The sequence below is a fragment of the Notolepis coatsorum genome (assembly GCF_963971535.1).
Source record: "Notolepis coatsorum genome assembly, chromosome: 9".
In the NCBI taxonomy this organism is placed as follows: domain Eukaryota; kingdom Metazoa; phylum Chordata; class Actinopteri; order Aulopiformes; family Paralepididae; genus Notolepis; species Notolepis coatsorum.
The window spans coordinates 19,147,625-19,162,283 of NC_140173.1; the positions used below are offsets into that span (position 1 = coordinate 19,147,625).

Consider the following 14,659-nt stretch of genomic DNA (forward strand, 5'->3'; position numbering starts at 1 on the left):
TGACTCTTGTCTCTTGACTTGATAATATAGTTAATTAGTCTATAGACAACCAGGAGAATATACATAGTTAATTAGTCTATAGACAACCAGGAGAATATACATAGTTCTGTCTCATTAGGGGCTCTGCTTGGCATCACTCTGCACTCTCTCGCGTACGTGCACACGCACTGAATAAATTCCACAAATGTACCTTTAATACCAGTATTAGTCTGACCACACCCCTCATCAGCTTACCTTCATAAGCAGGTGTGTGGTCACCTGCTCTCCTCCTTCTCGCTTTCACCACAAGGAAGTGCCTGGTAGTACCCCACTTGACGTGTTGTTAGTTGAAAAGAGTTGTGACGAGTTTACATTGTGCTTAATTTTTTCTTCTCTCACATTTGTTGTAAAGAAAAAGTTTGGGTCATAATGTATTCCGCGGAGAGTAGACCCGCTAGACCTACTCTTCACCAGCGGTTCTCCATTCCCGCCTCCGTCGTGCGCCTTGGTGCTGGGCTGTTGCCACTTTCGTGGTTGCCGACCCAGCCCAGGAGACAGCCGATGGATAGTTTGCCTCTCCGAAGAGCCGAGGAGTCGGTGCCGTCGCTCCGGTGATGGCCTGATCTCGACTCTGGTTCTTCTGGTTCCGGGGAATCGCCCGTTGGTGAACAGGGGGTTGTCTTGGAGCCAGAGGATTTGCGACGCAAACTTTTCGCGTCTGCCCGTTCACGTCGCAAGATGGTAGCGTGCAGACGCGAACGGCCTGGGTTTGGGGAACTGCTGGAGACCAGCGAGGATGCGTCCGGCTCTGGATTTCCGATGGAAACTGAGGACTTCATGGAAGAGGCGGACGGGTTCTTGTATGATGGTCCCGTGGAGGAGAGTATCCCTCCTCAGGAGACCCCGGAGGGGGGGGAAATGGCTCCATGGGGCTCCCTGTTCGAGGAGGTCGAGGAACCACCTTGGCCTCATCAGCAGGATGCCCTACTGTCGGCCACATCAGACTGTGGCTCCTTAACCAGTCGCAGCCTGCTGCATGTGAGGGATGCGGGGTCGGTGGAGGAAGGTCCGCAGGGGGAACTGCAGGCTTTGTTTCCCGAGCTCATGGCGGTAGCCGCCGCCGCAAACGGCGTGCCGCTGCCGCTGCCATTGCCTGCACCTGTCCCTGATGATCTCATAGGTCATCCATGGCAGCGTCCCCCAGTGAGAGGGGTGGACGCTGTCTACCCATTTTTCCCCTCGATGGGGGCCTATGTTCGTCGGGGTCAGGCGGTGTCCAACATCATGGGACTAACTCCCGCCTACGTACCAGTTACGCGGGTGTCGGGGTTAGTCAAAGGTATGGGGGAGGGCGTGCCTCGGCTTGACAGTCCGATGGCCGCTCTCCTCTGTCCGGATATGGTGTGGGAACCCCTATGCAAGCCGGTCCTCCAGGGGAAATCGGCTAGGCGATTGGCTTATTGGGGTGACCAGTCATTCATCGCTGGTACACAATCGCTGGCTGCGGCGTCTAACATCGCCCACCTGGCTAGATTTGTATCGGGGATCATGACGGGCGGCACGGATCTGAACGAGGTAAAATGCGATCAGATCACCCAGGCTGCAGGAGCTGTCCTGCATCTTACCCAGGTGCTGGCCATAGCCATGGGGAAAGTGCGTGCCCTGGCCACCCTGGGCCAGCGTCATCTTTGGCTGGAGCAGGCCCGTGTGCCAGAGAAGAAGAGAGCTCCTCTTCTGACGGCCGCCCTCTCCGACGCTGGTCTGTTCGGGAAGGCCCTGCGGTTGATGACCTCAACATGCAGAGAGATGGCAGAGGAGAGATCCATTCTTCAACCCCATTTTCCGCCTCCCGTCTTTGCCGGTGGAGTCAGAAGGCTTCCGCGACGTCGAGCTGTCTCCGTCGCCGCTACCACTGCCTCCGCCGCCGCTGCTGGCCCTTCCAAGAGGGCCAGGGGAAGAGACGGCGCTTCTGCCATCGCCGGCCCATCCACAACCGGAGGAGACGGTAGGGAACGTCGTGTCCAGCAGACAGTAACCTACCGTTCCTCTGGGGCTCCTCGGGGTGGCAAGACTCGAGCGGCGCGAGGTGGCAGACGCCGCTGAGTGACTTTTCCCCTCTGTATCCCCTCTCTTTTACACCCTCCCCGGCCCCTCTATGTTTTTGTGCCTTAGAACACATTGTAAATAAAAAAGTTCCCCGTTATAAGGGGGACTGTGTTTTGGCCGAACAAACTGTGTGTTTCTTCAACAATTCATATGGTGGGGTTGTGTATATATGAATCTGCACTTTTACATTGTGAGATGAGTCGTGTTGTGTTACGAGGTTAAGCAAGGTCTGCAACATACACTCAGTAATAGGTTCTATTAGCTTGATGCTCCACATGCAGGTAGAAACTGGTGTTATTCCATTGCTTGAACTAAGTATATGTGTCTCACAATGCTGTGTTGTTTAGTTGCAGTAATGCTCGTACACGCACATTCCACGGCCTAGCCGTTACTCTCGGTCAGCGTTTTTTGCTATGTACGACATAGTCAACATGTGTAGGATTCACACACATGCAACTTGTGTTTTGTTGTAAAATCCTGTTCACATTTTTGTGGGTAGCGGGCATTGTATTAGCTTATGCTATGCATTGCATTCTACCAGAGGTTTTCAAAATGGCTACGGTTGTTTTTTCTGTGTGTAGGGAACGAAGTGTGTTTTCGTGAGGGGGTGTCGAATAAACCCCTCCTTTCCCACTTGATTGGTTTAGGGGATTTTTTGATCTCTTCTGCTGAGCCAGTCAGGGCCGAGCCGGTGGGACGTCTTGGCAGGGGGGGGGGGGGGGGGGGAGGGTTATTCTGCCAAACTCCTATTACAAGACAGGAGCCGGCAGGATTCCCCGCCCGTTGTAGCGGTGTTGCTATGGCGACGCCTTCCATGAGTTATGGTGTTTTAAAGGTGTCGAGTTAGGGCGTAGGGCTCACAGTTCTGCTGCGCCCGATTTGTGTGTAAACTTGAGTCGGTTGGTCACGTGACTCACAGTTGGCATGTCTTTTTCATGACTATAAACTCATGTGGGAAGGTGTTTCTGGGAGGGTCTGGTCTTACACTCTGATTAAAAAGAGTGACTGGATTAAAATCATGTGAAAACAGTTTTTTTACTCCCGGCTGTGCAGTTGGGTCATACGGGTGATGCTTTTTCTTTATTATTATAAAGAGTTGGATGTGTCTATATGGATTGGAAATGAGGGTCCCTGATGGAAACAAGACTAACGTCTTTCTCAGGTCTGCCTCCCCTTAACCAATTGTGTGTATTGCGCCGTACTGGGTTGTACCCTTTCTGCAATCTGTTGGGTAAAGTTTTCATTCATTCATTCATTCATGGAGTTGATTGCATCTCGCCCCTCTTGTCGTTCCCCTGGGCGTCTTGGGGATTCAATAAGATGGTCTAAACAGCCTATTGTTGATGTGGGTATGTCAAAACGCACACATAGTGCTAGCTCAGATGTTCTGTTGGACATTGGCTGACTGGCGCGCCTTGATTGCTTGGGGTTAAAACAGCGTTTTTATGAAGCAATTGGGATGGGGTTTTTTTCCTCTTCCGACACCCTGTGTGGTTGTCGATGGGTTCCCGTTCATATCAGGGGATGATAACGGAATGGATCTGAACATATGGGGAAGGGTCTCACGCCCTGGGGGTGGGCCGCCGGGCGCGGTTCGTACCGAAACGTCTGGGTGGCGCCTTTTTTTTATGTTTTAGGATCAACACGCATATCTGCCCCTTCTCCTGGGGTTGGCAGGTCGGCGTGGTTAGGGCACGGGACTGGTTCTGGTCGCGCTGGTCCAGATCAGTTACACCCGTTGTCCGCCGGGGATGCAGATCTGCTGTTCTGGTACCCTGAGGGACTTGGGCTTTTTTCAGGGGGAAAATATGCTAGGTCGGTCCGGGTGTCACAGGGTTGAGCGTTATGGAACCCTTGTTGGGTACATTGTATTCTACACTGTCGTAATGGCTTACGGCCGTGCCAACCTGTACGCGCCCGATCTCGTCAGATCTCGGCTGCCATGCAGGTTGGTCTTGGTTGGTACTTGGTTGGGTGACCTCCTGGGACTACCGAGTGCGGGGTGCTGGGGCTGGTCTTCCATTTTTGCGCTCTTCTCTTACGCATGGCGAAGAGGGGCCTGTTGGGGTGGTTTTAGCCTCCTCTGGGGACCCTGTGCTCCCCGTATCACCGGGCCCGGTCCGGGGTAATGTTTCGTTGACCCGTAGGCCCGGGATAACCCTGTTGGAAACTGGAACACGGGCTGCGGCAGTGCCGCAGGTGTGTTTTGGTTTTTTTTTCCTGAGGGGTTATGGGACCAACCATTGCATGGGGTAACGCCTGGGTGGTTGGTTCTCTGGTGTGTTGCTGCAGTGTCAACTCCCGGGTTCACCGGTTGAGGGTGCCCCTGCACGTTCATGACGTCTGCCGATCGTGTCAGCCTTCTCTGTGGAGGCTTGGTTATGCGACAACGCCAGCATACGCCCCTTCCGCCGGGGCGGCTGTGTTCAGCTGTCCTTTCTGGCGCCTGTCTCGTCCGCAGTCTCCAGGCTAGGGTTAACAGCCTGTTGCCTGGTCTTTTTTCCCGGTGCGCTGCCTGCTTCCGTTGGTTAACTCTTGTGTGTTACGGCCATGCTGTCTACCTGTTGCAGGGCCAGTGTGCCAGACGGTGTACTATTGGGGAGGACAGGGCCCGCTCGGCTGAGGGGCCTTTGTCCGAATACGCTGGCAATGTGGGGGGCGGGGTCACTAAGTGCCCACCTGGTGGGGTCTTGATGCTGGCATCATGGACTTCTCCGGGCCCCCGTTCCAGGGAGTCCAGTCCTTTTGGTGGGTCTGGGTCTTCCTTCGCGCTCCGCTGCTACGGCCTTGCCACGGGGTTGGGTTTGCCCTTGATCCCGTGATTCTGGGGGCAGTAACGAGGTTGTTTCCCTCCGTTCGTTCCCGGGTGGCATGCGGGTTGTGCGTGTGTGTAGTCGTGGGGTCAAGCCACGGCTGTTCACCCTGTGCGTTGAGTTGCTTGAGTGCCTCTTCGCACGGTCGGGTCCGTCGCCCTCCCGGTAAACCTCTAATAGGGGGGGTGCCCTCCATTAGGGGGGGTCTGGGGGGCTCGGCCCTCCCTGTTCTGTTGGTTGTGGGGGGCCTTCAGCGGGGTGTATTTTTCGGCCAGTGGCTCCGCTTGGCCTCCCTTTGTGCAGAGTGATGCCAAGCAGAGCCCCTAATGAGACAGAACGTTAGGTTATGACTATAACCAAGTTCTGTTAATTAGGGGTGACGCTTGGCATCCGACAGCCGCTGCAGCCCTTGACCTCACCTTGTGGTGAAAGATTGGGAAGGAGGAGAGCAGGTGACCACACACCTGCTTATGAAGGTAAGCTGATGAGGGGTGTGGTCAGACTAATACTGGTATTAAAGGTACATTTGTGGAATTTATTCAGTGCGCGTGATGCCAAGCGTCACCCCTAATTAACAGAACTTGGTTATAGTCATAACCTAACGTTAATTAGTCTATAGACAACCAGGAGAATATACATAGTTAATTAGTCTATAGACAACCAGGAGAATATACATAGTTAATTAGTCTATAGACAACCATGGGAGAATATATATATAGTTAGTTTGTCTATACAACCATGGAGAATATAAGTTAATTGGGCTAATGAACTGTGTACATTCTCTTGGTTGTTGTATAGTTAGGATAGCATAGTGACATAGGGCTAGATCCACAAAGAATAGATTGCACAGTGCTAATTGCACCCTTACTTACAATTCATTATGAATTGAAAATGACGGACCCTTATGTAAACAAGACAAAAGTCTTTCTCTGGTCTGCATTTCCTTAACAATTGTGTGCAGGTGATTGATTGAATGAAAACTTTATTAACAGATTGCAGAATGGGTACAATACCCACTGAACAATTTTACGCTGAATAGATGTTTAAAATATGTCTAAATGGCCCATAGCAGTCTAGGCTCAATTAAGTCTAAAGTGGGGTGAAAAGTGAAAGTTTGGTAGACGTCTATGTCATGACGTTCAATATAATTGGTTCGACTAGAAGACTAGAAGTCTTTATTTGTCATGCAGTTTAACACACACACGCGAGATGGGCGACCCACAGGAACACACACACACATGCACTGAGTCGCAGATGAAATGTCTCTGCACTTTTCCCATCCCGTTGTCCTTCCCCCCATGGGCAGCCGGGAGCAGATAGGGCGTCAACGTGAGCCGCGCCCAGGGGACCCATCCAAGTGCTCCTGTCTGTCTTTGTCAAAGACGCCACAGCGTTAGCGATCTGTTGTGCATGTTTTTCCATTGGGTTTATCTTATCGGGGGGGGGAAACCTTGCAAGCACCGGGAGAACATGCAACTCCACACAGAGAGGCTGGGAGATACCCCACCTGAGTACCTGGCATCATGGAACCTGGTCCCCAAGCGGGAATCGAACCCTGGACCTTCTTGCTGTGAGGCGACAGTGTTAACCACTACATCACCATGCCGCCTAGACTTCAACAACATCTAAGCTTAGACGTCTACTTAGACGTCTACCGAACTTTCACTTTTCACCCACTTTAGACTTAATTTAGCTATACGTTTAAACAACGTCTAAAGTGGGGTGAAAAGTGAAAGTTTGGTAGACGTCTACTGTATGTCATGACGTTCAAACAACGTCTAAGCTTAGACGTCTAACAAACTTTCACTTTTCACCCCACTTTAGACGTTGTTTAAATGTCTAAGCTTAGACGTTGTTAGAACGTCATGACATAGACGTCTACCAAACGTTGTTTGAACATATAGGCTAAATTAAGTCTAAAGTGGGGTGAAAAGTGAAAGTTTGGTAGACGTCTATGTCATGACATTCAAACGTCTAAGCTTTTTTTTTTTTTAGCTGCCTTTTAAAGGTGAGCTCTGAGGGAGCGGTTTCCAGGGCTAAAGGGAGGGCGTTCCAGAGCCTTGGGGCTGCAGTCACCGCAAAGGCTCGGCCCCCTTCTGTCTTGAGTCTGGTCCTGGGCTCCACCAGGAGCTCCTGATGGGAAGACCTGGTCCTGGGCTCCACCAGGAGCTCCTGATGGGAAGACCTGGTCCTGGGCTCCACCAGGAGCTCCTGATGGGAAGACCTGGTCCAGGGCTCCACCAGGAGCTCCTGATGGGAAGACCGCAGTGACCGACTGGAGGAGAGTGGGTGTATGAGCTCATTGATGTAGGGGGGGGGGCTTGCCCAGGGAGGGCTCTGTAGGCAGATGAAAAGTGAATTATAATTGTGTGTGTTCGCGTGTGTTTGACAAACCTTCATTTTCAGATTAATTGGGGACAAAAGCAGGAGAATCAACCTGGTCACTTTCAAGTGCATCTTGAAAAGATAAAGAGGAACACATTTAGTACACTGACTGAATGCAATGTTGGCGTTTACATTTGCTCTGGCTGACTTAAAGTGGAGAAAGACTGTGTGATCTCTGTGTATGTGCATGTGTGTGACAGAGAGGGGGGGGGGCTGGCTCTCTGAATGTGCATGTGTGTGACAGAGAGGGGGGGGGGGGCTGTCTCTGTGAATGTGCATGTGTGTGACAGAGAGGGGGGGGGGCTGTCTCTGTGAATGTGCATGTGTGTGACAGAGAGGGGGGGGGGGGGCTGGCTCTGTGAATGCAAACAGTTCCAAGCCAACTAGCAAACATGAACTCATCCACAGCTGCATTAATCAGACACACTTTTATGGGGGCATCAGTGTCTATAGTAGTGTATACAGTACGGTACATTGCAGAATGGGTACAATACAGTACGGCTCAATACACACAATTGTTAAGGGGATGCAGACCAGAGAAAGACTTTTGTCTTGTTTACATCATCAGGGTCCACCATTTTCAATTCATCATGAATTGTAAGTAAGGGTGCAATTAGCACCGTGCAATCCATTCTTTGTGGATCTAGCCCTGTGTATAACTGTATATTGTATAATGGTGTATAGGACTCATTACCTTTTGTATTTTATCTTAGTACTTTTATCATGTCTATTTTATTTCTATTCTATTTTATTCTATTAATATTTGTATTTTTTCTTGTCTATAGAAGAATTAACTGCTCTGGTTGTAACAATAAAACCATGAACCAAACCAGCGCTAACAATGCATTGAATGAACCAAACCAGCACTATAACAATTATTGGCAGAGTGGGGCGGCTGAGTGGCGCAGTGGGCAAGGCGCTCGCCACCAACGCAGGATATGCTGGTATCGAGCCGAGCTCTCTGCGTTGCTACCGGCTTCGCCGGTTGTTCATACTAACACAATTGGCAGTGTTAGAGGGTGGGAAAGCCGGTGGGTGGGGATTGGACGTTGTGGACAGCGACTCCTACAGGTCGGTTGGGTGAAGCCGGTGCGGCGGAAACAGGAAGTATCGGGGGCACAAGTATGAGCCTCCCACGCGTTACTCCTCGCCACTGAGAGATCGCGCTGCTGCGATGAAAAGATGCGACAGGCTGCCTCCTCGTGTACCGGACGGGACACGTGATGCAAGGCTTCTATCCTCACTACAGCTGACCAGTGGGAGGCATAGTCTAGCAACGTTCAAGACAGGGGAGGGAAGAATTGGAAATACGAAATTGGGATGGGAGAAAAATAGAAAATGGGGAGAAAAAGTGGATAAAAAAAAATATATATATATATATATATATATATATATATATATATATATATATATATATATATATATATATATATATATATATATATTGGCAGAGTGAGTATATTATAAATATCACTTGCCAAAATATCATGACAGTATCAGTTTAGTGACAAATATGCAATAGCTTTGTGTACGTGTATGTGTATGTGTGTGCGTGTGTGATGAGAGAGAGAGAGAGAGAGAGAGAGAGAGAGAGAGAGAGAGAGAGAGAGAGAGAGAGAGAGAGAGAGAGATATGCAGAAAGGACATCTCTTCATGCGTACAGTATAACTTTGGGCTGTGACTCACTCAGACACTATAGTCCAAAACCTTTTTTACACCATTTTGTTCCCCCAAATTACAAGCAGGCCGACATGATTTGTGATCTGACGTAAGCTTTGCGGGTAGTCGCGTACCTAATAGTATACTGGCTTAAATAATAGCCTATCCACTATATGCCTTTGGCTTTGACGTCGCGTCTCAACAACTACTGTAATTGCGCATGCTGGTACCCCCCCCCCCCCCCCCCCCCCTCATCTTCTTTCAATGTTGTACATTAACAGCAGAGGTGTGTCCCGTAGTACAGAAGAAGAAAAAAAACAGGTCCCAATTATGGGAACATGCTTTCGCGCCACATGCGTTATGATGACGAACATATATATTGAGGCTGATGATCCAGGACCATACCTCGTTTTTGCATTTAAAAAAAAGTACTAACTATTTTGTACTTCATTTAGTACTTTAGGTTGTATGTATATTTTGTATAGTGTTTGGACTTTATTATTTTGTACTTATTTACTGTGTGAAGCACATTCTCAGGCTCATATGAACCAAGCATTTCACCGTAATGTACATTATATGTGACAAATAAAACAAAACTCAAAACTTGACCTTGAAGTGCGAAAGACTAATGGGAGCGCATGTCAGGCTGCAGTGCGCGCTGTGAGTGGATACGGGTCAGAGAGATGACTCATTCTTCATACCACAGCAGCACAGCTGTGCGTTTGTTTATAATGACATCCTTTGAACTGAAGCTGAAGGCTTTCCAAGTCCCTGGATAAAACACAACAGCTACACAATGGTTTTTGCGGGAGCCAGTAACGGAAGCCGGTCGGACGCACACATTAAATGATCAGATTAATAAATATATATATATATATAAAAATATATATATATATATTTAAATATATATATATATATATGGAAGTATATTTTCAAAAATTTACATTTATGATTCATTCATTCATTCATAACTTTTGAACAATACATTCGATTTCTAATCTGTCAACTGTTATAGATTGCCCACAAAATTGTCTAAATCCCATACCCTCTACTTTTTAATATTCCATGTCAGTAAAGTGGTCTTGTTTGCATTTGTTTGTTTGAAGTTCAATTTCAACTCTAAAAGATGTCTGTACATGACTAATAATCACAATAATAATCATGATAATCATACACATATTTTATATCATTTGAAAGCCCTAGTTGTCATCTTCAATATGGTACCAAATATGAGGTACTTTGAAATGCCCAGTAAGTAACTAATATGTAATAACAAACCCATGAGGTTCTGGTTCTGCAAGGGCCAGCTTTGGAACAATGGGATCCAGAGGGTTAATGATAGAGGAGGAGGAGGGAGCCGGTGGCAGAGATCCCGGGGGTTCTACCGACGTGATGCTCTCTATGTCTCTCGCCCCTCGCGGCTGAGGCAGCAGCAGCTGCAGCGACCTCCTCCCCGACAGACAGCCTCCAGTCAGCCTCTCGTGATGGAGACGACGAACGGGACCCGGTGCGGCGAGCAGATTCTCAACTACGGCCGGGTGGAGAAAGTTCTGATCGGCGGCGTTCTCACCATGCTCACCCTGTCCACGGTCTGCGGGAACCTGCTGGTGGTCATCTCCGTGTGTTTCGTCAAGAAGCTGCGCCAGCCGTCCAACTACCTGATCGTGTCCCTCGCGGTGGCGGACCTGTCGATCGCCCTGGCCGTGATGCCGTTCGTCAGTATCACGGATTTAATCGGCGGCCAGTGGGTTTTCGGTCAGTTCTTTTGTAACGTTTTCATCGCCATGGATGTGATGTGCTGCACCGCGTCCATAATGACCCTGTGCGTAATCAGCATAGACAGGTGAGTGTCCTTATACCTGACAAACTACCTGACACGCTGCCTTCTCACAACCTGACAAACTACCTGACACGCTGCCTTCTCACAACCTGACAAACTACACGCTGCCTTCTGACGACCTGACAAACTACACGCTGCCTTCTGACGACCTGACAAACTACACGCTGCCTTCTGACGACCTGACAAACTACACGCTGCCTTCTCACAACCTGACAAACTACCTGACACGCTGCCTTCTCACAACCTGACAAACTACCTGATAGCTGCCTTCTGACAACCTGACAAACTACACGCTGCCTTCTCACAACCTGACAAACTACCTGATAGCTGCCTTCTGACAACCTGACAAACTACCTGACACGCTGCCTTCTCACAACCTGACAAACTACCTGACACGCTGCCTTCTGACGACCTGACAAACTACCTGACACGCTGCCTTCTCACAACCTGACAAACTACCTGATAGCTGCCTTCTGACAACCTGACAAACTACCTGACACGCTGCCTTCTCACAACCTGACAAACTACCTGACACGCTGCCTTCTCACAACCTGACAAACTACCTGACACGCTGCCTTCTGACAACCTGACAAACTACCTGATAGCTGCCTTCTGACAACCTGACAAACTACCTGACACGCTGCCTTCTCACAACCTGACAAACTACCTGACACGCTGCCTTCTCACAACCTGACAAACTACCTGACACGCTGCCTTCTGACAACCTGACAAACTACCTGACACGCTGCCTTCTGACAACCTGACAAACTACCTGACACGCTGCCTTCTCACAACCTGACAAACTACCTGATAGCTGCCTTCTGACAACCTGACAAACTACCTGACACGCTGCCTTCTCACAACCTGACAAACTACCTGATAGCTGCCTTCTGACAACCTGACAAACTACCTGACACGCTGCCTTCTCACAACCTGACAAACTACCTGATAGCTGCCTTCTGACAACCTGACAAACTACACGCTGCCTTCTCACAACCTGACAAACTACCTGACACGCTGCCTTCTGACGACCTGACAAACTACCTGACACGCTGCCTTCTCACAACCTGACAAACTACCTGATAGCTGCCTTCTCACAACCTGACAAACTACCTGATAGCTGCCTTCTCACAACCTGACAAACTACCTGATAGCTGCCTTCTGACAACCTGACAAACTACCTGACACGCTGCCTTCTCACAACCTGACAAACTACCTGATAGCTGCCTTCTCACAACCTGAAAGTTATCCTTTCCCTCAAATAGATTTCTCTCACTCTGTCAATCCATGTACAGGTACCTCTAGTAGGAGTGTCCTCCTCTATTAACGTGCTCTGAAACATACTGTACACATTATGTTCAAGAGGTTAAGGGTTTTTAAACCTTTCAGGAATTGTCCCAAGTATAGCGATTGTTGGGGTCATTATCAAAAAATACTCCATTCACACATTCAAACGCATTCTTCCAAAGTTTTTATACGTATTTTATGGCAGGGCCAAAATATGTGTATGTAAATATGCGCTTCTTACCCCACATTTTATCCAACATTTACTAGTTATTACAGGTTTTATTTTTGTTAATTTGTCAGGGTTATAACACTACTGATGATTTTTCACTCGTACTCAGTCCTTCCATGTGTTTGAATGAGTGACTGTGTGTGTCTCCCAGATTTCATCATCAATACTTTCCCCAAATTCAGATTCCCAATTGTATTGTATTGGATTGTATCAGGACTGCAATTGGTTGATATAGCTCTGTAATTTGTTTGATACTTGTTTTTCCATTCTGAATATTCATTAGGATTTTTTTTCCAAAAGTGTGAGGGGTCTTAACCCCAGTTTGGCTGTTTCAGGAGATAATCCCTGATTTGATAAATATCGGAAGAATTCAGATTTTGGTAAAGTTGAAGTCAGAGCTAAATTCGCAGGATGATTTGACCTGGTTGTTATTGAGAATCTGTGTTTTATTTAAATCTTAAAGGTGCTATAGATAAAAAATGTATGTAGACTAATAATTAAAAAAAATACATCCACATAGAGTTTGGAAAGGTTCAGAGTATTGCTTTTGCAACAAATAAATGATTGATTTTTGAAGTTTTCATAAAAAACGTTGGCGGGGTCCAAAATGGATGTTGTTCTGTATCCTCTCCCTACTTCCCATTTCTCCATGAGGAATGCACCTGATTGGATAAACGTGCTGCTAGTTGAGACAGGCCAACATGCTGGTGCTCTAGTGGGAACTCTAGTGGCTCATTGTGTTGTTGCACCTTTAAGTTGAGAGTGGACCATCTTTGGAGTCAAATGTTAGTGTGGTGAAATCTGGGAGGTCACTTCTACTGTGTGGATAGTTCACACCTCAAGGCCACTGGACATTGTAAAGAAATGTAGGGTTTGGTATTTTATTTTGGCATCTCTCTCCTCATATACCTTGTTCCCTTTTGTGCACGTGTCATTGATTTAGTCTGTAGTAGAGATTCTTAATTAAAACTGTGATTGATGTTTGAATCATTTGCCATATTGATAGGCCAACATTTTTGCAAACATGATCAAATTTCATCCAAATTCCTAACCTTATCTTTTGATATTCTAGCAAGGGTTCTATGTAAAAACCCAATTTGCATAATGGATTAATCACATTTTTAAACCACAAGATTGAATTTGAGGGGATTTCCTCAAACTGCTGAGTCTTTAATCCAATGGTTTCTCCTCAGGTACCTGGGGATAACCAACCCTCTCACCTACCCCGTGCGTCAGAATGGATGCTGCATGGCCAAGATGGTCCTCTCCGTCTGGCTCCTCTCGGCCTCCATCACCCTCCCCCCTCTCTTCGGCTGGGCGCAGAACGTCAACGATGGAAGGGTCTGTCTCATCAGTCAGGATTTCGGGTACACCGTCTACTCTACAGCGGTGGCCTTTTACATTCCCATGTCGGTGATGCTAATCATGTACCACAGGATCTACCGAGCGGCCAAACTCAGTGCCCTCAAGCATACTATCACCGGGTTCCCCCGGGAGGGAGAGGACGGGGGAGGAGGGAGAGGAGGGAGAGGAGGAGGGGAGGGCGTGAAGCAGAGGGAAGCAGCAGGAGGAGGAGGAGGAGGAGGAGGAGGAGGAGGAGGAGGAGGAGGAGGAGGAGGAGGAGGAGGAGGAGAGGGGACGGAGGCCGATGATGGGGATGAGGAGGAGGACAAAGATAGCCTGGACTGCGTCTCCGCCGCGTTGAAGCTCCACCGCGAGGTGGAGGGAGAGTGCAGCACGCGGGTCTCGCGCCTCCTGAAGACGGGCGAGCACCAGCGCCGCAGGAGCAGAAGGAACCAGTCCATCTTCAAGCGGGAGCAGAAGGCCGCCGCCACCCTGGGCATCGTGGTCGGCGCCTTCACCGTCTGCTGGCTGCCCTTCTTCCTGGTCTCCACCGCCAGGCCCTTTGTCTGCGGCGTGGAGTGCAGCTGCGTGCCACTGTGGCTGGAGCGGACTCTCCTGTGGCTCGGCTACGCCAACTCTCTCATTAACCCCTTCATTTATGCTTTCTTCAACCGCGACCTGCGGACCACCTACAGCAACCTGTTGCGCTGCCGCTACCGGAACATCAACCGGAAGTTGTCGGCCGCAGGCATGCACGAGGCTCTCAGACTGGTGGAGAAGCCCTACTCCGTCATCTAACCCGTAGGCCTGCCGCATGCACACGAGGTGCCAAAGAGACCGTTATAGACCTCGGCATGCCGCCACGCTTGGTTACTGGTTTCACCGTGGGTTTCTATGGCGTTATCTCGAGGCAGGTGGAGAGACGTGGCGGCGAAACACAAGTTACCTTGAATAATTTAAACAACTGCAAACTGTAAGCCTACATGCAAGGGACATAAGATGTCCACCTCTTCCTCT

At 49.0% G+C, this 14,659-nt stretch overlaps 1 protein-coding gene across 1 annotated transcript in view; it reads left to right on the top strand.

The window, feature by feature from the left end:
* LOC311234554 (5-hydroxytryptamine receptor 1A-like) overlaps window positions 1-14,440 on the top strand; it is a gene marked incomplete at both ends in the record, with an annotated part of 42,693 nt that extends 28,253 nt beyond the window's left edge. Inside the window, 3 exon segments of the mRNA XM_084321803.1 lie at window positions 10,369-10,401; window positions 10,403-10,785; window positions 13,492-14,440. Coding sequence (XP_084177929.1) covers window positions 10,369-10,401; window positions 10,403-10,785; window positions 13,492-14,440 — 1,365 coding nt within the window.
* Between the last annotated feature and the right edge of the window lie 219 nt (window positions 14,441-14,659).